The sequence below is a fragment of the Plutella xylostella genome, chromosome 9, assembly GCF_932276165.1.
Source record: "Plutella xylostella chromosome 9, ilPluXylo3.1, whole genome shotgun sequence".
Taxonomy (NCBI): domain Eukaryota; kingdom Metazoa; phylum Arthropoda; class Insecta; order Lepidoptera; family Plutellidae; genus Plutella; species Plutella xylostella.
Window position 1 is genome coordinate 10,065,283 of NC_063989.1, and position 24,351 is coordinate 10,089,633.

A 24,351-nucleotide genomic window follows, 5' to 3' on the forward strand; every position below is an offset into this window, starting at 1 on the left:
TACTATGAACTGTCAACTTCATTATCTGTGGATATACATACTCTGTGATCGTTTTGTACTTACTTTGTATTCACCATTACTTGTAAACTTGTAATTAATAAATATTATAATAAATAGATAAATCCGTGAACATCTTGGCCTTTTAATGTTATCAGGTTATGGGCCCAGCCGTACCTAGTGTTATTTTCAGTAAAAATAAATAAATTAACAATATTTTGAAAAAATAACCTAAAAGTGAAACTCGCGTGGCCACCGTAAAGGATTTTTTTCGCCGGTTTTCATTTTTCAGCTTCTAAATTTCAGCTTCATGATGAGTTCTAATGCCCACAATGGCATCGAAAGGCTAAAAGGCCGGGATAACTATGCCACATGGAGTTTTAGTGTGAAAACTTTTTTGGAACATGAAGAATTGTTGGAATGTATTGAGGCTGACATTGTTAAAGATGCGAAGAAGGACTCAAAAGCCAAAACTAAGATCATTCTGCTGGTGGATCCGTCTTTATATATCCACATAGAAGAAGCCACGACCGCGAAGCAGGTATGGGAAAATTTAAAAAAGGCCTTCGAGGATTCTGGTCTATCAAGAAAAGTAAATTTACTCAGAGATTTAATTAATACAAGTCTGGAAACAAGTAACGGTGTTGAAGATTATATAAGCAAGATCATGTCAGCAGCCCACAAACTAAGAAACATAAAATTTCACGTTGATGATGAGTGGTTGGGCACATTGATGCTTGCAGGCTTATCAGATGAATATAAGCCAATGATCATGGGATTGGAGAGTTCCGGTGTAAAGATAAGTGCAGACTTAATTAAAACTAAATTACTTCAAGAAGTAAAGGATAGTAGTGCCACTTCAGCTTTTTACACAAACTCGTCTAAAAAATTGTTCAGAAATAGCCATCAACAACAGTCTAAGTCTAAGGGCCCCCGATGCTTCAACTGTAACAAGTATGGGCACTTAGGAAAGAATTGCTGGTTTAAAAACAAGAAAGATAATCATGATAATAATAAAAGTAATGGTTTTGTTGCTGCATTTTCAGCCTTAACATCCAATGACTCTGCAAAGTGGTATCTCGACTCAGGCGCCGCCATGCACATGACGATGCACCGGGAGTGGTTGCAAGACGAGACAGTCCCACCAGTGCGGCATGTCCGCATTGCTGATGACAAGATGCTGCATGTTGAAAGCTGTGGCAAGGTTGAAATATGTGTACCTTCCATAAATGGCAGTACCAGTATGATTCAGGTGAGCAATGTCCTATATGTTCCTGATTTAAAAGCAAACCTGTTATCAATCAGCAAGATAATAAAGAGTGGATGTAAGGTGCAGTTTGATGAGCATGGCTGTCAGATATTCAATAAAAATGGAGAAAAAGTAGCAATGGCTAGTCAGATAAATGATACTTACATTCTACATACAAAAACAGCTCATGCTATGGCAGCAACAACAGATAATAATAATACCTATTTATGGCACTTGAGAATGGGCCATCTGAATTTTACAGACTTAAATAAAATAACAAACTGTGCTACTGGTGTAAAACTGTCTGAAGAGAAAGAAAGTTCTGTCTGCATTTCATGTATTGAAGGGAAACAATCAAGGCTACCTTTCCCCAGTGATAGCCAAAGAGCGAGCTCCCGTGCAACATCATTGCTAGAGCTCATCCATACAGATGTATGTGGTCCGATGCAACAAACTTCAATTGGAGGAGCAAGGTATTTTGTGACTTTCATAGACGATTACTCCAGAAAAGTATTTGTTTACTTTATAAAGTCTAAATCAGAAGTATTTGAGAAATTTAAAGAGTACAAAAACAGAGTAGAAAATGAACTGAACTGTAAAATTAAAACATTAAGAAGTGACAATGGCAAGGAATATATCAACCAACATTTCAGTAATTATTTAAAGAATTGTGGTATTCTACACCAAACAAGCAATCCATATACTCCAGAACAAAATGGACTCAGTGAAAGAATGAATAGAACTTTGATAGAACGTGCTAAATGTATGTTATTTAATGCCATGTTACAGATGGGCTATTGGGCTGAAGCGGTGGGCACAGCTGCATATATTGTCAACCGCTCCCCAACACGAGCTCTCTCCTTCATCACTCCAGAAGAGATGTGGACTGGAACAGCGCCGGATCTAAGTCACCTGAGAGTTTTTGGATGTGAAGCTATGGTGCACATACCAAAAGAACAAAGAAGAAAATTAGATGCCAAGTCACATAAATTAATATTTGTCGGGTACAGTGCTTGTACTAAGGGCTACAGATTTATAGACCCTCAGAGCAGACGAGTATACATGAGTAGAGATGTAATATTCTTGGAAGGCACAGCAAAGAGAAACACAGTGCAGTCATTTGCTTCTGAAAATAACACGGTGAATGAAAAGTCTTCATCAGCACCTGAAAAAGAAAAGAAAAATACATTAGAATCGGAAGTAAAAGTACAAGAAGTTGTTGAAAATAGAACACAGTTAGAAGATAAATCAAGAGAAAACATGAACATATACCTACCTTTGTCACAGACTGAAACAGCACCTGAAAATAATGAAAATGAAAGTTGTAATGAAACCACTTCAAGCACACACTCTGAATTATTGTATGAAAGTACTCACGAGGAAGATACAAACTCTGATCCAAATGATGAGACTTATGTTCCCAGTGGAAGTGATGTAGACACCAGCCCTGAAAACAAACAAAGACCTAGCAGGAGAAACGAGTTCTACCAGCCCAGATCATACATATGCATGAACAGTGAGTCCACCATGAGCTATCTTGACAGCGATCCACTATGTCATGAGGAGGCTCTCAATAGCGATAAGAAAAATGAGTGGCTAAATGCTATGAATGAAGAATATCAAGCTCTGTTACAAAACAATACTTGGAACTTAGTAGAACTACCTGAAGGTAAAAAAGTAATCCCCTGCAAGTGGGTTTTCAAGACAAAAAGGGATGAAAATGGTAACATTCAACGATACAAAGCAAGACTGGTGATAAAAGGATTCAGACAGACCAAAGGAGTCGACTATCATGAAGTTTACGCTCCTGTTGTCCGATATAGCTCAGTAAGATATTTACTTGGAGTGGCTGCTAAATACAATTTGCGAATACATCAAATGGACACTGTAACAGCCTTCTTACAGGGAGATGTAGAAGAGGAAATATTCATGTGTCAGCCACCCAACTACGAAGAAGGACATATGGTGTGTAAGCTGAACAAATCTCTGTATGGCCTTAAGCAAGCTAGCAGGCAGTGGAACAAGAAGCTCAATAAAGCACTCCTCCAGATTGGTCTGACACGGTCCAAGGTAGATCCGTGTATTTACTACAGAATAGTAAATGATAAGAATATCCTGTTCATCACTGTATATGTCGACGACCTAATGTATTTCTTTAATGATGAAGAAACCGCATCAGTGGTCAAGTTGAAACTAAAAAAAAAATTTCTGATGAAAGACATGGGTGAAGTGAAACAATGTATGGGATACAAAATCAAGCAATGTGGTGATGAAATTCATGTCAGTCAGACAATTTATATAGAGAAAATACTTGAAAGATTTGTTATGTCAGATTGTAATGCAGTATCAACACCATGTGACCCTAGTGTCAACTTGAAGAAAGCTGAAAGCGAAGAGGAAATTTTAAGGAATATTCCCTATCAAGAGGCAATTGGCTGCTTACTGTATCTGTCACAAGGAACACGTCCTGACATAACATATATAGTAAACACTTTAAGTAAATTTAATAACCAACCAACAGCTCAGCATTGGGCAGCTTTGAAAAGAGTCTTCAGGTATCTGAAAGGAACAAAGGACTTACAACTTGTCTTCAAATGTGACGCTGGTAATATTGTTGGATATTGCGATGCAGACTGGGCCAGCAACACTGATGATAGAAGATCCTGCACAGGATATATATTTCTATTTCAGGGTGCAGCAATAAGCTGGAGTTCTAAAAGGCAACCCACAGTTGCATTATCAAGTACAGAAGCCGAATATATGGCCCTATCTTCAGCTATTCAAGAGGCTATGTGGCTTAAGCAGTTGCAGGAGGATTTTTGGCCTTCTCTATCCAATGATTCATTTGATGTGTACTGTGATAATCAAAGTGCTCTTAGTATTGCAGGTCATGACGTATACCACGCACGCAGCAAGCATATAGACGTGCGATACCACTTCATAAGGGAGAAAATTGAAGCTAAACAAATAAGCCTCAAATATCAATGCTCAGAGGACATGGTTGCAGATGCACTCACGAAGGGCCTACAAAGACTCAAGCATGACCGGCACCTCAGCACAATGGGTCTGCGTTCAGGAGAGGGTGTTGAGGTGAACGCAGCCAACACAGAATAATACTATGAACTGTCAACTTCATTATCTGTGGATATACATACTCTGTGATCGTTTTGTACTTACTTTGTATTCACCATTACTTGTAAACTTGTAATTAATAAATATTATAATAAATAGATAAATCCGTGAACATCTTGGCCTTTTAATGTTATCAAATTCTTTCTTTGAGAAACAGCCCCAGAGGAAGTGGACATGGGCAAGCCCCGATGGTAGGACGAAAAACGAAATCGACTTCATTATGACTGACAAGCGGCACATATTCAGAGATGTCTCAGTGATCAATAGGTTTAAAACTGGGAATGATCACCGACTTCTCCGAGGTACTCTGAATATTAACTTCAAGCTGGAGAGGAGACGTCTGGTGAAGTCGACCATTCGTCCCACACTGCACCAAATTAGAGCTGGCAACACCAGCTTCCAGAGAGAACTACAGAGCCGATTCGAATCGCTGGAAACCACTACGAATATTGACGCGGATACAATCAAATAGTGAAAGCTCTTCGTGAGGTGGGCCACAGACATTTTAGCATGAGAAGCAAAAGCAAGGAGTCTAAACTTTCAAGCGAGACACTCGAGCTTATGAGGCAGAGACGCGAATTTCCGTCGACAGGTGACACTTAGTCAGAACTACGGGTACCCAACAAGCGTATAAAGAAGCGATCTCCGTCGCTCCAACACACGCGCCATAGAAGCAGCAATTGAGCAAAATCGGGGGTCAAAAGTCTTCGTTCAGCAACTTGGGAGAAGCCACTTGACGAAGTTGAGTTCTGAAGATAGTATAGGTAATATCGTTGCCTCTAAGCCGGAGGTTCTTGCCGAAATCGAAGGTTTTTACGGACAACTTTATGCTTCACACGCGCAGAAGTCTGTGGCTCAGCTCACCGATTCCCGAGCGCCACTAATACGTCACTACACTGACGTAGACATAGGCGAGATTAGGATAGCCCTTGAGCAGCTTAAAAACAACAAGGCTCCGGGTGAAGACGGAATTACTACAGAGCTTCTGAAAGCTGGAGGTATTGCAATCCTCGAGCAGCTCCAGAGGCTCTTCAATTCGGTTCTTCACATTGGCATTACACCGGAGGCATGGTTTGAGAGCGTCGTGGTATTGTTCTTTAAGAAGGGTGACAAAACCCTTCTGAAGAACTATAGACCGATCTCGCTTTTAAGTCATGTATACAAGCTGTACTCAAGGGTTATTACGAACCGTCTTGCCCAAAAGTTAGACGAGTTTCAGCCCCCAGAGCAGGCTGGGTTTGGAAAAGGCTTTAGTACAATAGACCAAATCCACACAGTAAGGCAGATTATAGAGAAGACCGAAGAGTATAATCAGCCTCTGTGTCTAGCCTTTGTGGACTATGAAAAAGCCTTCGACTCCATCGAGACCTGGGCAGTTTTGGAATCCTTGCAGAGATGCCAAATCGATTGGCGCTATATCGAGGTGTTGAGATGTCTGTACAATGCCGCTACTATGACTGTCCAAGTACAGGACCACAAGACAAGACCTATCCAACTGCAACGTGGAGTGAGACAGGGGGATGTGATATCTCCGAAACTGTTCACCAATGCATTGTAAGATGTCTTTAAGACGTTGGACTGGAAAGGACATGGCATATGTATAAATGGCGAGTACATGTCACACCTCCGCTTCGCGGACGACATCGTTATTATGGCAGAATCTCTGCAGGAACTCAGCTGGATGCTAAGTGGCCTAAATGCTGCTTCCCGACGTGTAGGCCTCGGTATGAACTTGGACAAGACGAAAGTCATGTACAACGCTCACATCAAACCGGAGCCGGTCGCCGTTGGTGAGGCAACAATCGAAGTTGTGCAAGAATATGTCTATCTCGGGCAGACTATTCGGCTTGGCAGAAGCAACTTCGACAAGGAGGCTGCAAGGCGCATCCAACTGGGCTGGGTTGCATTTGGGATACTTCGTCACATATTATCCTCGGCCATCCCTCAGAGCCTGAAGACAATAGACCTTCAACCAGTGCGTCCTGCCAGTGATGACGTATGGTGCTGAGACGTGGACACTGACGGTAGGACTGGTCCACCGATTTAAAGTCGCTCAGCGTGCTATGGAGAGAGCTATGAGGTTTCTCTGATGGATCGTATCAGAAATGAGGTTATCCGTCAGAGGACTAAGGTTACCGACGTAGCTGTCAAAATATGAAAGCTGAAGTGGCAGTTGGCTGCTTAGAAGGCAGATAGCCTTAGACAAGTAAACCACATATCTGCCGAAGAACTGAGAAGCAATGGGGTAGACGAGTTCTCGAGTAGAGACTACGATCAGGCAAACGCAGTGTGGGACGCACTTCTGCCCCCTGGACTGACGACCTTAAGCGGGTAGCCGGTTGTGGTTGGAGGAAGGCCGAGGACCGAGTGTTGTGGCGCTCCTTGGGAGAGGCTTATGTCCAGCAGTGGATGATTATTGGCTGATGATGATGATAAAATCACACAGGTTATTTAGAAAGAAGAATCTGTTAAATAACTCAATATTATCAATATTGTAAACAAGGAAAATTTTATGAACAATTTCGAGGAATAACTTTATTTAAAAACAAATAGAGAATCTTCCAAAAATACATTGTAATTAAATTATAAATAATAATTTTCGTTACACAATCAGTTAGAAGTTAATTAGATCTAGCTACTATTCTTATAAGGCCGGCTCCAAACGTTGGTCCCAACGCTCGTACCAACATTGGACTGCATACATACGTTGGCTAATAAACTAGTTCTGTCCCGGCAGGGCCAACGTGAAGATCTGATACATAAATCTTAACTGCTCTGAGGCGATAAATAAGTGCTCATTAATGATTCCCGCTTTTTTAAATCTTCAATTGAGAAGATCATGCCCATATTCTGTTGAATGCTGCGCCATCAGCTAATGGTTCTACCTTTTTTGGCCTAAGATTTATTTGCCTAATCTCATATTGCATAGTAACGTTTGGTCAAAGTCTCGTTTCGCCGAAAATCGTATGGCATAAATCTCTTTTAGTAAAAAGTTATTTCGCATAATCTTGTTTAGCCTAATAATGGTATGGCCATATCTTAAATAGCCTAATAATGCTATGGCATAGGTTATACAAAGTAATAATATTCGTTTGGCATTAACTTTGATGGAGCGTCTCCCTACATAGCGCAAACTGGTGCCTTGTATTGATGCCGCTATGTGGGAAACGCTCCGCTTTGCTTTTGACGATAATGTGCACCTAACACGCTCCTCCTCGCTTTGCTCGTCGTCGCACCTACCTTTAGGTTTCGATCCCATGGGGTTTAATGGCGTTTGTAATCATTATAATGGTCATTCACTTTCAATATTTTGATCATTCAATATCGTGATTTTCGGGATATAGGAGAAAAATACCACAATTTGTACATTTACAACATACTTATTATATTATTTACTAAGATAATATTAAGAGAAACAAGATTATACCAATACGAACAATTTGAGCAAACGAGACTTAGGTGTTTCAAGTTTGTGCCAAAAGAGTTTTAGACGAAACGAGTCTTATGCCATAAGTCTTGGCGAAGTGATGATTCTACCAAAAAAGTTTAGACCTTACGAGTTATGCGAAACGAGTTTAGGGCAATAAAGATTAGGCGAGATGAGGGGAACCCATCAGCTAATACATTTTTATTTTTATGTTCCTTTCGAGTTGCGTCCCATATTATTGAATGTGCTTGTTGCTAAGTTCAATAAAATCTGTAACTTTTTAATTTTTTCATAAAGGTGATGATTTTGAGGATGAGAAATCCATTCTCGCTCGACGACCGCACTCGTTGCGTGTTGCAACAGCACTGAGCAAAGCGCCAACGTATGAGCGTGATCGCCAGCGTTGGCGCAGATTCCCAAGACGCTTGCAGCGTTTCAGCGCTGAACCGCCAAGGTGATCCTCTGCATGAGATATGCCCCAGAGCGAAAGTCAAGGCGACGGTTCCTCAAGCGTCGCCCTATTTCCTTTACAAATGCCTCGCCTTGTACTCCCCACACACCCGTGGTATCCAGAGCAATGGGGGCAAAAATGTAGCTGCTCGAAAGAGGACCATACTTTAGGCACTTTAACCTCGCCGCCTCTTCTACAGCTGCGCCAGGAGTCCGTGAAGTGGAAGTCACGTGGGACGGAGCGAACGTGCAGACGCACGTCGCGTCCCAAAGCAGGCAGTGGCCCCTCTCCCAAGGAATCATTGTGAGACCATCAGGGCGCTTACCATCTGTTCTATTAAGACCCTGTGACTCCAAAACACTCGCGGATGTTCGCGGCTATGAGTGCTGTCTTAACAATATCGTTAATAGAGCAATGGTGAGAAAGCCTACCCGCACTACGGACACAATGTCATCTATGCCGGCCTCTAGCATCCACCTGTGTGCCGCGAATACAACGATGAGGACGACAAACGTTGCAACCCAGACGCAACGCAACCGCCACGCGCAGGGAGTCGTCATCCAGCTTGATTTTTTTTTGCAACACTTATTTAAAGATATTTTTCACAGTATTCTCCTACGATAAGGCAGTTAGCCTGGCTAGACGACACGCCGGATCTGCAGGGCGCTGAGCCGCCCGACCATGACTATTCTTTTGAGATTGTGTTAACTGAAGAGGGCTTGTGCTACACGTACAATACATTGTCGCAAGATGAAATATTGAAAAAAGCAAGGTACGTATTTACACTCACGGCATTGACTTATATATTACTAGCGTAAGGACAGGCCCAACCGCTCTAGAAAATGACACCCTCGCGTTGGCCCTAAAACCTCATAAATCTGTCATAATTTGTATGAATTTAGGGCCAGCGCGGGTGCCATTTTCTTTTGACAAAACGTTCTGACGGGCGTATCCTTCCTTCAGGCCTTGGTCTCCTATTTACGCCGTAGGTCGCGTCCGGCGTCACGCCGTAGGCCGCGTCACGATGCTCACTATAGAAATGTACTGATGCGGTCTCCCTCACACGCCGACGTTGGCGCGTAGATGTAGTGAGCATCGTGACGCGGCCTACGGCGTGACGCTGGACGGGACCTACGGCGCGTAATAGGAGACCCGGGCCTTAGAAATCATTGACTCACGGGCAATGTAAAGGTTCCACTGAGAACAGCGCCCAATTATTCCTAAACGGAAAAGGCTAGCTTAATGACGCATTCTGCAACATTGATGTACTTACATTTAACAGAGCATCAGGATATTACCAACTAGAAAGGGTAATAATATTGTTATTTTTTTTTTATTGTTGTTTTTTATTTTTTTATTACTTAAATGTTTGAAAATATTGGGTTCGTTTGGGGTTGGCATTTTAGTAGTGTTATTTTCTCTATGAATTTATGAGTGGAACCTTTTCATTGCCCGTGAGTGTAGAATAATTGTTCAGTTGGTATAATAATAATAATAATAATGATTCTAGATAAATCAAACATGACAGCCTACATCATCGACATAGCTATTCCAAATACCCACAACATCCAATCTACACTCACAGAAAAGTTATCAAAATACCAAGACCTGGCAATAGAAATTTAAACCCAGTGGCGCGCCCAAACAATTCACATCGTCCCTATAGTTTTATCATCGACTGGAATCATCCCAAAAATCCTAAAAATAGCCTGGAAACCATTAACGTCCCAAAATCTATCATTTACACCTTACAAAAAGCCACCATATTAAACACATGCCGCATCACCAAAAAATTCCTCACAACATCCGTCATTTCATCCCAAAATTAGGCTCTCCTCACTTGGCTTACGCCCGTGAGATAGGGATTAAACCTCCAAAAGGAGTGAAAATATAAGAAAACATATAATAATAATAAATAATAAAGACGGCTGAGTGGTGTAGTGTGTCCCGGGTCCCGGCTGGGGCAGATATTTGTTTAAAGACAAATATTTGTACTCGGGTCTTGGGTGTTGATATTTATATTTAGTATCTATCTATCTATGTATTTGTGTAGATATATCAGCTGTCCGACACCCATAACACAGGTTCTGCCTAGCTTGGAGTCGGATGGCCGTGTGTGAGATGTCCTCATATATTTATTATACAGGGTGGGCCAGCGAAAAGTTTAAATTTAAAAAATTCACAGAAAAAAAAAACTATAAGAAATAGTAAAAATAATATATTTTTTAATAATAATAATAAATTCATTTATTTCAGATCATACAAAATCCATAAAAATGTGTTAGTAACAATGTGTCCTTAATCTATGTTAGTAAATTATCGATTAATATAATCAAATTCAATAATCAAACAATAAGTCAAATCAATAAACAATAAGTCAAATCATAGCAATAAAATGTATAATAATATAATTGAAAATGAATATTTGGGGTTACGTGCAGGGATGTCCAGTGTTTTAGAATTTAAAATTAATATAATCGAAAATTAATATTTGGGGTTACGTGCAGGGAAGTCCAGTGTTTTAGCATTGGGCTGTCCACCTTTTCTACTATCACCCTCAGGAGTGTGTTGGTGCTGCCCTTGACCCTCCCCCACAGGGAAGCCACTCGCTTGCGTATCACGGCCTGGAAGCCGTCAGTGTTCGACGCAGCGAACATTCCCGAGGCACTACACGCGTGGAACGCCGCCGTATCCGAACCCACTTTTGATGATTCATGTTGTCTTGTTATCGATATACCAAAAGTCGCCACCATCCTTGGCATTTATAGGTCACCTTCGTTTAGGAACACTTGTAATTTTCTATCATCATTGGATGAAAAACTTTCATCGTTCAAGGATAAACAATGTTTAATAGTCATTGGTGATGTAAACATTGATTTACTGTCTCCCGATTCTGAAGAATATTTGTGTCTCTATACCAAACACAGTTTTGATCAAGCTATAACTAAGCCAACGCGGTCTAATGCTTGCCTGGATCATATTTCTATTAAATCTGACTTACCTTCCGTTGGTATAGTATGCGATTCCGACATCACTGACCACAAAATTGTCATAGCCGGTTTAGTAGCAAAATCACCAAAAAATATTCCTACCAGATTTCGTCAAGTTATAGATCACAATTCAGTTGCTGAAGAACTTTCAAAGACTGACTGGTCAGTAGTCACAGAGCAATCTGAAACTGACGCTGCAGCAAACATTTTTCTCTCCATCTTAAATAATGCTATTCTAAACAATAAAACTAAGTAAGTCTAAACTCGTTATAGAACCCTGGATGACCCCAGGATTGTTTCGATGTACTAGAAATAGGGACAAATTACACATGAAACTTAAATCAGATCCACAAAATGAAATATTAAAATTAAGTTATACGCGATATAGAAACTTTTATAAAAAATTAATACGAAAAGTAAAGACAGCATATGATAAAAGCGAACTTCAAAGTAATATGAAGAATAGTAAAATGCTCTGGAATAAAATAAAGAAAATATGTAATAAAACAAAAAGTAACAATGCAACCAAACTCACTACCATAAATAATAACCCTATAGAATCTTTAAATATCACCAATAAATACTTTGCTTCAGTAGGCCACAATCTGGCTAACAATATTCTTAAGAAAAATAACTTTACGGAACATGAACTAGCTCTAAACACAAAAAGTAAAGAATCGTCCACCTCGCTTTTCCTAGAACCTACTGATCCAAATGAAATAATTACCATAATAAATAGCTTAAAAATAGAGAGTGCTCCTGGATTAGACGGGATAACACCACTACTGCTAAAAAATACAAAAAACATCATTGCTGAACCTCTAGCTCACATTTTTAACCTTAGCATTACTAATGGTTGCTTTCCAGAAGCATGGAAAACTTCTTCTATAACTCCAATTCATAAAGACGGACCAAGAAGTTGCCCTGAAAACTATAGACCGATCTCTCTTCTCAGCATACTTTCAAAAATTCTCGAACGCATAGTCAATTAATCGTTTAGTAAAATTCATAGAATCTCGGAATCTTTTATCTCCCCGCCAATTTGGTTTCAGACATTATAAATCTACAGAAGATGCTGTAGTACTTCTATCAGATCTGGTGTCCCAATACTTGGATAGTGGAAATGGCTGTAGAGGAGTATTCCTCGATCTGGCCAAGGCCTTTGATACTGTTTCTTCCAAAATCCTCTTAAGCAAGCTACAGCAATTTGGTATCAGAGGCATTGCGCTAGACTGGTTCAATAGCTACCTATCCGGCCGTAAACAGCTGGTTAAAATCGGATCGCACAAAAGTGACACGCTTCCCGTTATGTACGGCGTATCGCAGGGTAGCATTCTTGGACCTTCACTCTTTCTTATCTTCCTTACACATGAATGACATACATGATCTCCAAATAAATGCCGAAATTTTATGTTACGCTGACGACACAGCTATTATCTTTAAAGGTAGTGATTGGAATAAGACTTATGAAAATACTGAAAAGGGCATGGTTACTATCAATGAATGGCTATCTAAAAAATTACTCACATTAAACCACAAAAAATCTAAATATATATGCTTATTATTATTATTATTATTATTATTATATGCTTCCATAAAACTGCAGCGTCAAAACCAAGTATACCCAATTTCCTTAAAATATATACCTGCAAACCGCCAATAAAGACTGTGATTGTAATTCTATCCTAAGTGTAAGCTCAATAAGGTATCTTGGAGTAATTATAGACCAAAACTTAAACTTCAAAGAACACATTCTCAGCTTATCTAAACGAATCAGAAAAACTGCAAGTATCCTTAAAAAAACTGCGCAATTCTTCCGAAACTTCGCTTTTGACTAAAGTATATACTGCTATTGCTATTACACAATCAATCATCTCATACTGCATCCCAGTTTGGGAAAGTGCAGCTAAAACAACTCTTCTTCACGCCGAAAGAGCACAAAGATGTGTTTTAAAAGTTATGTTAAGAAAACCTTTTCGATACCCGACTCAAACTCTTTATAACGATGCCAAATTACTTAATGTTCGTCAACTGTTTATCCTTCGGTTATGCCTCTCTATCTCTACTCATAAAAAACTAATAAACTCTGATTTATATGACTTCTTACTTAAAAAACGTGTCTTTAAAATTCCTACTACTTTCATTAATACTTCTTTCGGTCAACGTTTCGGACAATAATATATAAGAGCACACGTTTATAACAATATCCTTCAATACTCTAATCTAATCTGGGGGCACGGCAGTGCCCCCACCAAGTCGAGCAAAAAAGCGGCACGGCCGTACCATCCTTTTCTCGAAGCAATTCAGGCCATTTTCGACCCCCTGTAACTTCGTTGTGGATAAAACTAGAAGACTGAATTTTCAATAACCATGCAGGCATTGTAAAGACACGGTATATTTAAAATTTCATTAAATTTGAAACAGTAGTTTAAAAATTATAACGGGTAAAATTTTCTTAATTTTGTCACTGACTCACTCACCGATCATAAAAATTCTAAGGCACTTCTAGCAGACCTAGAAGCTTCAAATTTGAAATATAAGTAGTGTTTGGTGTATGAACCAAGGAAAAACTAAAATATTTGGGGGCACGGTAGTGCCCCCCAACTCGAGGATTTTTTTTTAAATTTTGGTTCAGTTTTCTAGATAGGTACATAACTGCTTAAATAATTTCATAATCACATATCTGGGGGCACGACAGTGCCCCCACCAAGTAAATATAGGCGCACGGCAGTGCCCCTGCACAAATAGAGAAAAAAATTCCCGTCATGCAAATTAAATCCGCAAAGGATGGATTACCTACCTACGGACAAAATACATCAGGCTACCAGTGCTACCACTTATAGCCAAATTTTATTAATGTAGGTACAATGAACTTTGTGTCTTGGAAACTAAGGTTGAAATTTAATTAGGGAAATTTGATGCAACACGAAGTATCAAAATTACGTTTATTCATTACGTACATTTAATCATTACGTATATTACGTGCACAAAAATAAAGATTCTTGATTCTTACCTCAAGTTTGCGATTTATGTAGGTAGGTACCTACCAAACTAAGTTAACGCACCTACGTACCTAGAAGGTACCGAAAAGAAAAAAAAGTAGAACTGTCTACAAAATACAAAAAGAAATGAGATCCCATCAAAAACAATACTTGTCAAAAAAACCAAGTCTCGTAACTCAGTTGTTCTACGGTAAAAAGTTGTGAGATCCATGTAATACCAAGTCTTATCCACGCACGCATCTCAATCTTAAAAATCTTTAATGTTTTATATAAATATATTGACTTGGTCATCGCACTAAATAATTTAATTAACACGTGTTTCCATGTGATGGCCGAGTCAATATATTTATATAAAACATTAAATATTTTTAAGATTGAGATGCGTGCGTGGATAAGACTTGGTATTACATGGATCTCACAACTTTTTACCGTAGAACAACTGAGTTACGAGACTTGGTTTTTTTGACAAGTATTGTTTTTGATGGGATACACCTTTCTGTTTCTGAAGCTAAAATTAAGTTAAAAGAGTCCTTACTTAAATTAGATTATGCCTCTACTGAGGTTATTATAGAATAAGATGTGCAATTTGAAGTTAGTCCATTACAATAATTTATTATTTTTTCTGTTCTATTTTTATAATGTGTTACAGTCAAAAGACTGATTAAATATTATTTTTTTTAGAATAATTACATTTTATTTTATATTACTGATGTTACTTTCAATAAGATTTTGATTTTTAATGGTACCCCGAGATACGGGCAAAGCCTAGTTCGGGGGCCCCTGTTCATTTTGTGATTTTAAATGTAAGATGTGCGCAAGATTCTTTTTGTTTTGTAAAATAAGATTTAAATTTTACTTATTATGTGTTTTATGTGCAAATAAACATTTTTTACTTTTACTTTTTTTTTACTACAACGCCAGGGCAGCCCCAACAAACCCCTAAAGGCGTTGTTGTATTGGACTCGCAGAGCACTGTACGATTTTTTGGTATAGTTACTCCACAGGTTGTAGGTGTACAGTGTTTGACAGTATGCCTTGAAGAGCGAGATTTTCACGTCCCTTGAACACCTTGCATACCTGCGAGACAACATGTTACATCTTACCGACAGTGCTCTGCGCTCCCTTTCCATGTCGACGTCATCGGCTAGGTTGTCCGTGATCCAGTGACCCAAGTATTTAATTTTAGTGACATTTTGGAGCGGGCCTCCGCATAGTTTTATAGGTGGCATTGAGTAGGTTTTTGCGCCAGATTTGAAAACCAAAATCTATTTTTTTTCACATTATACTGGAGACCATGGACCGCAGCATACTTTTCACAAAGTTTTAATAACAAATTTAGCGCATTGAGTGAGGGGCTCAGCAGCACCATGTCGTCGGCATAATTTATATTGTTCACAAAACACCCATCTATGGAACAGCCAACTCCTGCACTGCTGAGCTCCTCTATTAACCCGTTAATATACAAATTAAAGAGTGTCGGCGAGGTTAACCCCCCCTGTCTCACCCCGCACTTCAATTTATAATGATCAGAGTACTCACCGTCCCAGCGAACACAGTTGACTTGGTTGCCATACCAGTACTTTAACAAATTACTAATTGCAGTCGGCACAGTTGTAGTGGTACGCATTTTCTCCCATAAAACATTGTACGACACCAGATCGAATGCCTTTGACAAGTCCAAAAATCATGCAAAGATAGGTGTGTTTCTGTCAGTATAGTACCGAACAGTGTGCTTTAGACACAACACAGCGGATTCAGTGGATAACCCTTGTCGAAATCCGAACTGTGCGTCATGCAGAGACACATGTTGACTTAGGTATTTGTTAAGCACGCTGTCCAGCACCTTTGCTAACACGGTTGCTAACGAGATGGGCCTGTAATTAGACTTGTCAGAGGCATCACCTGTTTTATTTTTGATTAGCGGTACCATCACCGTTTTCATGATGTCGGCTGGTAGGTAGTTATGCCGAATACGGAACGTGTAAAACATTGACAAGACCCTGGGAAGGTGAACACCTGCGTACTGCAGATGCTCGATGCTGAGTCCATCATGTCCGGGTGACTTCCCTCTGGTCATTTGTTTAATGACCATGGCAAACCGGCTCGACCGTCTTATTTTGAAGAAGTGGCTCTACTCTAAAATGCCTACTAAAAAGATTGGCTATGTCACAGGATCCACTTACACCAACCACACTCACTGGAAGACTCACTTTAGGACTCAACTTCTTAGTTGACTTCCAGAATTGAGCAAAGTTCTTTGATTTGTGATGCGCGGCGATGATGTCCATCTTAATTTGGTCTTTATTATTCAAACAAAATTTTAGTTTAGACTTAAACTCTTTTCTTGAGGAGCACATAGCTTCATACAATCGGCTAGACCTTGGCTTGCCATGAAAAGACCATTCCTGAAAACAAAGTCTTGCACTCTTATGCGCCATGTGTACATGTTTGTTCCAACCTGTGACTGAAAATCAATATATTTCAGTTTACTGTGACATATTTTATGATATTTATTTATTTGGGATTGTTCCTTTTCTCCCCATACAACATTCTTTAATAAATTAGTAGATTTCTTATTATTATCGACAACACATTTTTTTGGCACATTATTATCTAAATTACAAACAATTTCTATGGGTAAGTGGTCGGACCAAAACACACCATAATGTATCTTAGCACTAGAAACAGTTAGTTTAGCGGCTGATGAAGTGACACAGTGATCAAGCCAACGCCTGCACCCATGACTGTCACTCACATATGTGTATGAGTCCGCCGGCAATAGCTCGATATCCACTACACTAAGTTGTTGCTCGCTACAAAAAGTCTTAAGTTCATTATAAAAGGGCATGTCAGGGTGCGCATTATAGTCACCCAACAGGTACACCAGATCCACATCCTCACTGTCAATAATCGCACTAATTTCTCCTAAGCAATCTATTAGCTCGGTTATGTTGTCACGCTCGTCGGTAGGCATGTACACTGAGAATATTATCATCGATCTCTCACTCATAGACACTCTAATACCTATAAGACACTTTTGCACTGTATTAAAGAGACGCACGGGAACAAGCTCTTCCGCCACAGAAGCGCCACGCCTCCGTAGGGGCGCCCCCGCAGCACGCCCGCTGACAGGTCCACAGCTGTGTTGCTGGCATACGCGAAGTCCACATCTATGGTTCCCAGTAGCGGTATGTCATGCTGCAGCAGCCAGGTCTCCTGGAGTGCGATGATATCCGCCGACTGACACAGGTTCCTTGATCGGGAGAGACCTTTACAATTAAAACTTAGGAATGTACCACTGTTTGTACTACGCATTGCTATTTTTATTATTAATACTATCATTGGTTTTCAAACGTGACTTTGAAAAATCCAAAAACCGCCGAAAACGTACCCCTTCCGGCCAGAAACTTTCATCCAGGAAGAGGTCCAGTTTATGTTTAGGTACTGTAATTTTGTAGGCATCGTATCCACGGTCATTTTTCATTGCTAGTTTTTGCAGTGGGACATTAATCTGCGACTTGCTATATATATGCTTGCTTATGTCACTCTCAGTGGTAGATTTGTCCACATCCTAACTAATATTATAAATGCGAAAGTAACTGTGTCTGTCTGTCTGTCTGTTACTCTTTCACGCCAAAACCACTGAACGGATTTGAATGAAATTTGGTATACGTAAGGTCTAGACCCTGGGAAAGAACATAGGCTACTTTTTATCCCGGAATTCCCACGGGAAAACTTTTTAATGCGAAGCGAAGCGCGCGGGAACAGCTAGTTGTAGATAAAGAGTGGAATTTTTATTACAGCAGCTTTAAAGTTCCCATTTTGTATATTAGCTGCTATTCTACTTTTCCCTACTATTCTGTTTTTTAATCTTTTACGTTCAACTAACTTCCATTCTTCATCACATTTTGCATGATTCCATTGCCCCGGTGCCTTCACTATCTCTGCCATAGACGATCGCCTTACCGGCTCCGCGCACATTTGCTGTTCTGCGTGCACATTGTCAACCGTCGTCGTTGTAGGTAACATTGGTGTTTTTGTGAGCGCACCGGTATTGTGTGATAAAGGTGAGTTTGAACGCGCATCACCGCTCGGTCCGACATCGCCAGTGGATGCGGCAACATCTGCGCGGTCATTGGCCGCGCTGATCAGCTGACCCGACATTCGTGGTATTGAAGTCGCAAGAGGGTTATTTACGCCGTTTTGTCCGTTAGTATGAATCATATTTGCAAATTCGATGGACCTGTAGGTATTTAAACATGGTGAATTCGGAACTTCGTTGTTATTATTAGGAGAATTACCGTTATTTCTAGGGCTACATTGAGAAATATTCTGTAATCCCATCGGCCCACTATCAAACTCACAGTCCCCTCGTAAATAAGTACCTCTTCTTGTGTTAATATTACAGAATGGGTAATTTTGAGTAGATTTCAACCCTTCTACTTCTTTTTTTAGGGTGCTAAACGAGTCCACTGTGACATAGCTCTCCTGAATTGACTTAAGTTCGTTTTTAACACCAAAATATCTTTAAGGAGACGTGTTACGTCCACATGATCAAAAGTAATTGGTGGCAGCTTTTTGAGATCCCGGGCCACAAAAATAGGTAGACTCCCTGGAATGGCTTGTTTTAATAGCATGAATATGTCAATATCACATTGTGTTTTCTTGTCGCCTTTACGTGTCTTGAACTTGATTCGCTTTTCAACAGGAATTGAATCCCATTACAGCTTCTTGGCACTAGTTATATCTTCTGGCTTAAACGCCGTTACATAATATTCGACTTAGACTGTCCTCGTCCATCACGTCGAGTTTATCAATCACATAAGCTAAAACTTCACATATAACCAGATTACAACCCGTGCATTTAATTACATTAGACGCCATTATCACAAAGCGACGCAGGTACGCCCGTCACTTGCGATGCGCGCGCGCGACTGAATATAACGTCAGAACTATACTATAACTTAATATAACGTCAGAAGTCGGGATTGTTTTTTGAAATAATAATAGTGTTCATTTGACCACCGTCGCGACTTCGGCATTCTTCCAAACGAGAATGGAAATTTGACAAAACTCTTTTGCATATTGTTGGTATTGCCACCATCTCTTCCCTAATCTTTGCTTTTAATTCACGCAGTGTCCTTGGTTTATGAATGTACACACGGTGCTTCAGGTATCTCCATAGAAAAAAAACTACTGGGACAGGTCAGAGCTCCTGGGTGGCCAGGATATCGCCTCTCCGTGAAATCAGCTTTTCCGGGAAAAATTCTTGAACTACCGGCATGGACTCATTTGACGTGTAACAAGTGGTCTCGTCTTGCTGGAACCACGTTATCGAATATTGTAACCTCAAATTCCTATGGTTTAGGGGACAGAAACACTCGTAACACTTCCTATGGCAATACCGAGGTCTCTATGCAACAAAATTTCCATTCTCGTTTGGAAGAATGCCGAAGTCGCGACGGTGGTCATATTATTATTTAAAAAAAAAATATCGACTTCTGACGTTATATTAATTTTTTTTTTTTTTAATATTTATTATACTTAGTTTTTTTTCTGTGAATTTTTTAAATTTAAACTTTTCACTGGCCCACCCTGTAGTTAGATATCCAATCAAAAACATAAATGTGCTATGAGAGCCAAGTTCAATATTATTATAAATGCCATGGTTGTTGATTACAACGACAAAAGAAGTGAGATCTATATGGGTGCCAAGTTCAATCAAAGCCATTTCATAGTTTTCGCATATTATGATAAATTATGTATACAATAGTACAGTCAGCTGCATAAGTAGCTATACACTTTTGAACCTTCTCAATTAACAAACCGCCTATCCATACATTAAGGCCTAATTTCACACCATTCGGTTAGGTTAAAAATACCTCGGTTTGGTTACATGTTGGACCGTTAAGGTTAGTGAGTGTCCCACCATGCTAAATCACGGGGTTAACTCCCTTGATCGGGTGATAAACTTGATTGCTGCTGTGGGGTTCCGCTAAGACTTGGTTAAGACCGGTAACCAGGCAACGGGTTGTTTACTTGTCACTCATTCTGTCAAGATTCAAGATGGAAAAATGAACAGAGCCTTTGATAAACAATATACGAACTAGATGTTGTGTGACATAAAAAATTAAGCGAAATACTGTCTGGGTTTTATATAATGTCAAACCGAGATAAAAGTTTAAATTTAATGTCCTAACCTAACTTGGAACCGCAATATAGAAACACAAATTGTTGGCCCTACCTGGAAATCGAACCCGGGATCCCTGGGTGATGAAGCTGAGCTTCTACCACTAGACCACACAGGTAGATTCAAGAAGTTAAACCTAATGACTTAATGAGAACTATTGAATTAAGTGAAAAATCTTCTAACAAAATATTTTAAAATAAGACCTTACTTAGAAATTGATATGTTATTTCCCGAGAAGTTTCTTTTGCACTGACACTCCATCTTGTTCGTTGTATTGTTTTTCAAAGGGCATGGCGTAATAATATTATTTTCAATGACGGATGTCAAAAAACAACCTCGGTAGAAATAGTAACCATGGCAACCTCAAAACCAAAAAGTTTGGTTGTTTGAGGTTGTTTGAAATCACAGAGACATAGACAACAAATTTCAATGAATATGACAGAATATTGAGCGAAGTGTGAGGGCAATGAGTTAATGATACACATAATGCTGGATTTATGAATGGTCTGTTAGATTTTCGTCGTGGGACTCATCCAGTTAACAAGGGTAATAATCCTTAAACGCGTCGTCAGCAAATCCGTTATTGAGACTGTAACTAACAGAATCATGAGAAACCAGGTCTAAGGCCTAATTTCACACCATTCGGTTAGGTTAAAAATACCTCGGTTTGGTTACATTTTGGACCGTTAAGGTTAGTGAGTGTCCCACCATGCTAAATCACGGGGTTAACTCCCTTGATCGGGTGATAAACTTGATTGCTGCTGTGGGGTTCCGCTAAGACTTGGTTAAGACCGGTAACCAGGCAACGGGTTGTTTACTTGTCACTCATTCTGTCAAGATTCAAGATGGAAAAATGAACAGAGCCTTTGATAAACAATATACGAACTAGATGTTGTGTGACATAAAAAATGAGGCGAAATACTGTCTGGGTTTTATATAATGTCAAGCCGAGATAAAAGTTTAAATTTGATGTCCTAACCGCAATATAGAAACACAAATTGATGGCCCTACCTGGAAATCGAATCGAGCTTCTACCACTAGACCACAGAGGTAGATTCAAGAAGTTAAACCTAATGACTTAATGAGAACTATTGAATTAAGTGAAAAATCTTCTAACAAAATATTTTAAAATAAGTCCTTACTTAGAAATTGATATGTTATTTCCCGAGAAGTTTCTTTTGCACTGACACTCCATCTTGTTCGTTGTATTGTTTTTCAAAGGGCATGGCGTAATAATATTATTTTCAATGACGGATGTCAAAAAACAACCTCGGTAGAAATAGTAACCATGGCAACCTCAAAACCAAAAAGTTTGGTACAGAGACATAGACAACAAATTTCAATGAATGTGACAGAATATTGAGTGAAGTGTGAGGGAAATGAGTGAATGATACACATAATGCTGGATTTATGAATGGTCTGTTAGATTTTCGTCGTGGGACTCATCCAGTTAACAAGGGTAATAATCCTTAAACGCGTCGTCAGCAAATCCGTTATTGAGACTGTAACTAACAGAATCATGAGAAACCAGGTCTAAAGCATTGACGGTTCCTCAGTTTAACAAGGTACAGAAGTGTATAACAACTTATGCAGCTGACTGTACTATATACCTAGCTACTATGATAATATGCGAAAACTATGAAATGGCTTTGAGATGCATAATATAAAAATGTTAACTAGTCTAAGATAGCTGTAAATAGAATGGATCGGATAGGTAGGTACGAATCATATCGGATCGGATCAAATCGGATCGGATTAAATCGGATCGGATCGGATGGGTACGGTTCGTATCGGATGGAAGCGGATGGGATCGGATCAAATCGGATGAGTGCGGAACGTATCGGATGGGATATAATCAAATCGGATCAAATAAGATCAAATCGGATGAAATCGGATCAAATCGGGTCTGATCGTATCGGATGGGTACGGATCGTATCGGATGGGAGCGGAAGGGATCGGATGAAATCGGATCGAATCGGATCAAATCAAATCAAATCGGATCGAATCGGATCAAATCAAATCAAATCGGATCGAATCGGATCAAATCGATCAATTCTCAGTTTGACAAGGTATAGAAGTGTATAACAACTTATGCAGCAGCTGACCGTACGTACCATAGATAGACTAATGTATCATAATAGATTTGACGTGAGTGAGTGAGTCAGTCAATGTAAAAAATTAGGTGTTTTGGACATTCATATCTAAATAACCGTTTGAGATACGCTCATGAAATTTAGAACACATATGTATCTCGTAAGTCTCAATATATGTGCCAAATTTCATCCGTTTAAATTAAATAGTTTTTTTATTTATGAGGGGGTCAAAAGTGGCTCGAAATGGTTCGTGTAATATTACACATGGTGCGGCTCGCCAGTTCTGTTTCTCGAACTTGGCTTGACACGCTACCGCGTGTCTAGATAATAACGAAGTGATGACCACTGCAATCAACGTTTCACGTTGCCGTTGATAGCAGTTCTGCAGTTAAGTCCTGTCCGCTTTAATTTCTTTTATATATTACAATGTTATTACTGTTATCATTTTATATACATTTTACTAAATTTCAGTGTACAAACGGAGTACGAGTACCTGACCTCCACTCAGCACAGCTGCGGCTGGACCATGGAGGAGGGGTACGAGGGGGGGCGGCTCTTCAACGAGACCTACCCGCTGCGCGGCGCGGTATGTAGCCTACAGTAAACTCAAATTTACTTAATTTAAGATAAGATGATACTCTTTATTGCATATAAACAGGATTCACCTACACATATCAGACAATAAATATCACAACCGTTGGCCATAGAGAAAAGAACACTACGTTTTAAGAGACGGGAGTACAAGGGAAAAAAAAAGAAAAAAATACTTGTATTTTTTTTATACACGCGTACTAACACAGGGTACCAACAAAACAAAAATTATGACGTACGAAACTGCCAACATAGCCCCGCTGAAATAGTGATGTGCTTCTTATGGATATTTTTTATCGATACCTAGTAAAAAAAAAAGTGCGAGTGTATGTATTACTTTAATTTCAGTTTTACACAATAAGATTTCAGTGTTACACATTGACACCAACGTTAAGTCTCGGTTCAACGTTATGTTATGTTCGGTCAGCTGCATAAGTAGCTATACACCTTTGTACCTTGTCAATCTGAAACCGCCTATCCATTCCTTGAAATATTGACAGTTCATCAGTTTGACAAGGTACAGAAGTGTCTTCTTCTTCTTCTAAGTGTCCCTTCCAACCCCATTTGTGCAGCTGTCAGGGAACCTCCCACCTGGACATAAATTGCCTTGGGAGACCTGGAAGTCTTTAAACCGACTTCGAAAACAGGTCAGTCGTAGTAAGGATAATATGGCTAGGTGGGGATTAACGGATGCACAAAATCTGAACTGCTTGTGTGAAGCGCCACAAACTATGGTGCATCTTACTTCATGCCCCGCGTGTCCCTACACCTGTATGCGGGAAGAGCTCATGACCGCTACCAGCGGTGCAGTATCAGTGGCCCAGTTCTGGGCATGTATTATTTAGCGACTTTGTTGGTTTGTCGTCGACACGATAAGAAGAAGATTTGAACACAAAAATATAATCCATAAAATAAACTCGAGATTTTCCGTTGACGTAAGTGCTATGATATAATGTTGAAATAAAATAAAAGTGGAAAAATATAATTTATTTATTATAAAATAAAGTCTCTGCAGTAAGTCCCACACATGGAATTTTTATTTTTTTTAATTGTGTTCTTAAAATGTTGTGGTAGAAAATGATTGCCACAAATTCGTTTAAGTCGATGTAGCTATTCAATAGGCACATAAACCAGATCCTCCTTACCGGTCATCTTAACCCACTGTTTACATCTGCAAACAACATTTTTATAATGATTATTAAACAATTAAATATTATTTAAGTAGGTAT

General features: G+C 39.5%; 1 protein-coding gene across 1 annotated transcript in view; it reads left to right on the forward strand.

Moving 5' to 3' along the window:
• Positions 1-8,635: 8,635 nt before the first annotated feature.
• LOC105390810 (pickpocket protein 28-like) overlaps positions 8,636-24,351 on the forward strand; it is a 65,452-nt gene continuing 49,736 nt past the window's right edge. Inside the window, exons 1-3 of the mRNA XM_048623113.1 lie at positions 8,636-8,673; positions 8,882-9,028; positions 23,003-23,117. Of these exons, the coding sequence (XP_048479070.1) occupies positions 8,636-8,673; positions 8,882-9,028; positions 23,003-23,117 (300 nt within the window). The remainder of the gene's footprint in view (positions 8,674-8,881; positions 9,029-23,002; positions 23,118-24,351) is intronic.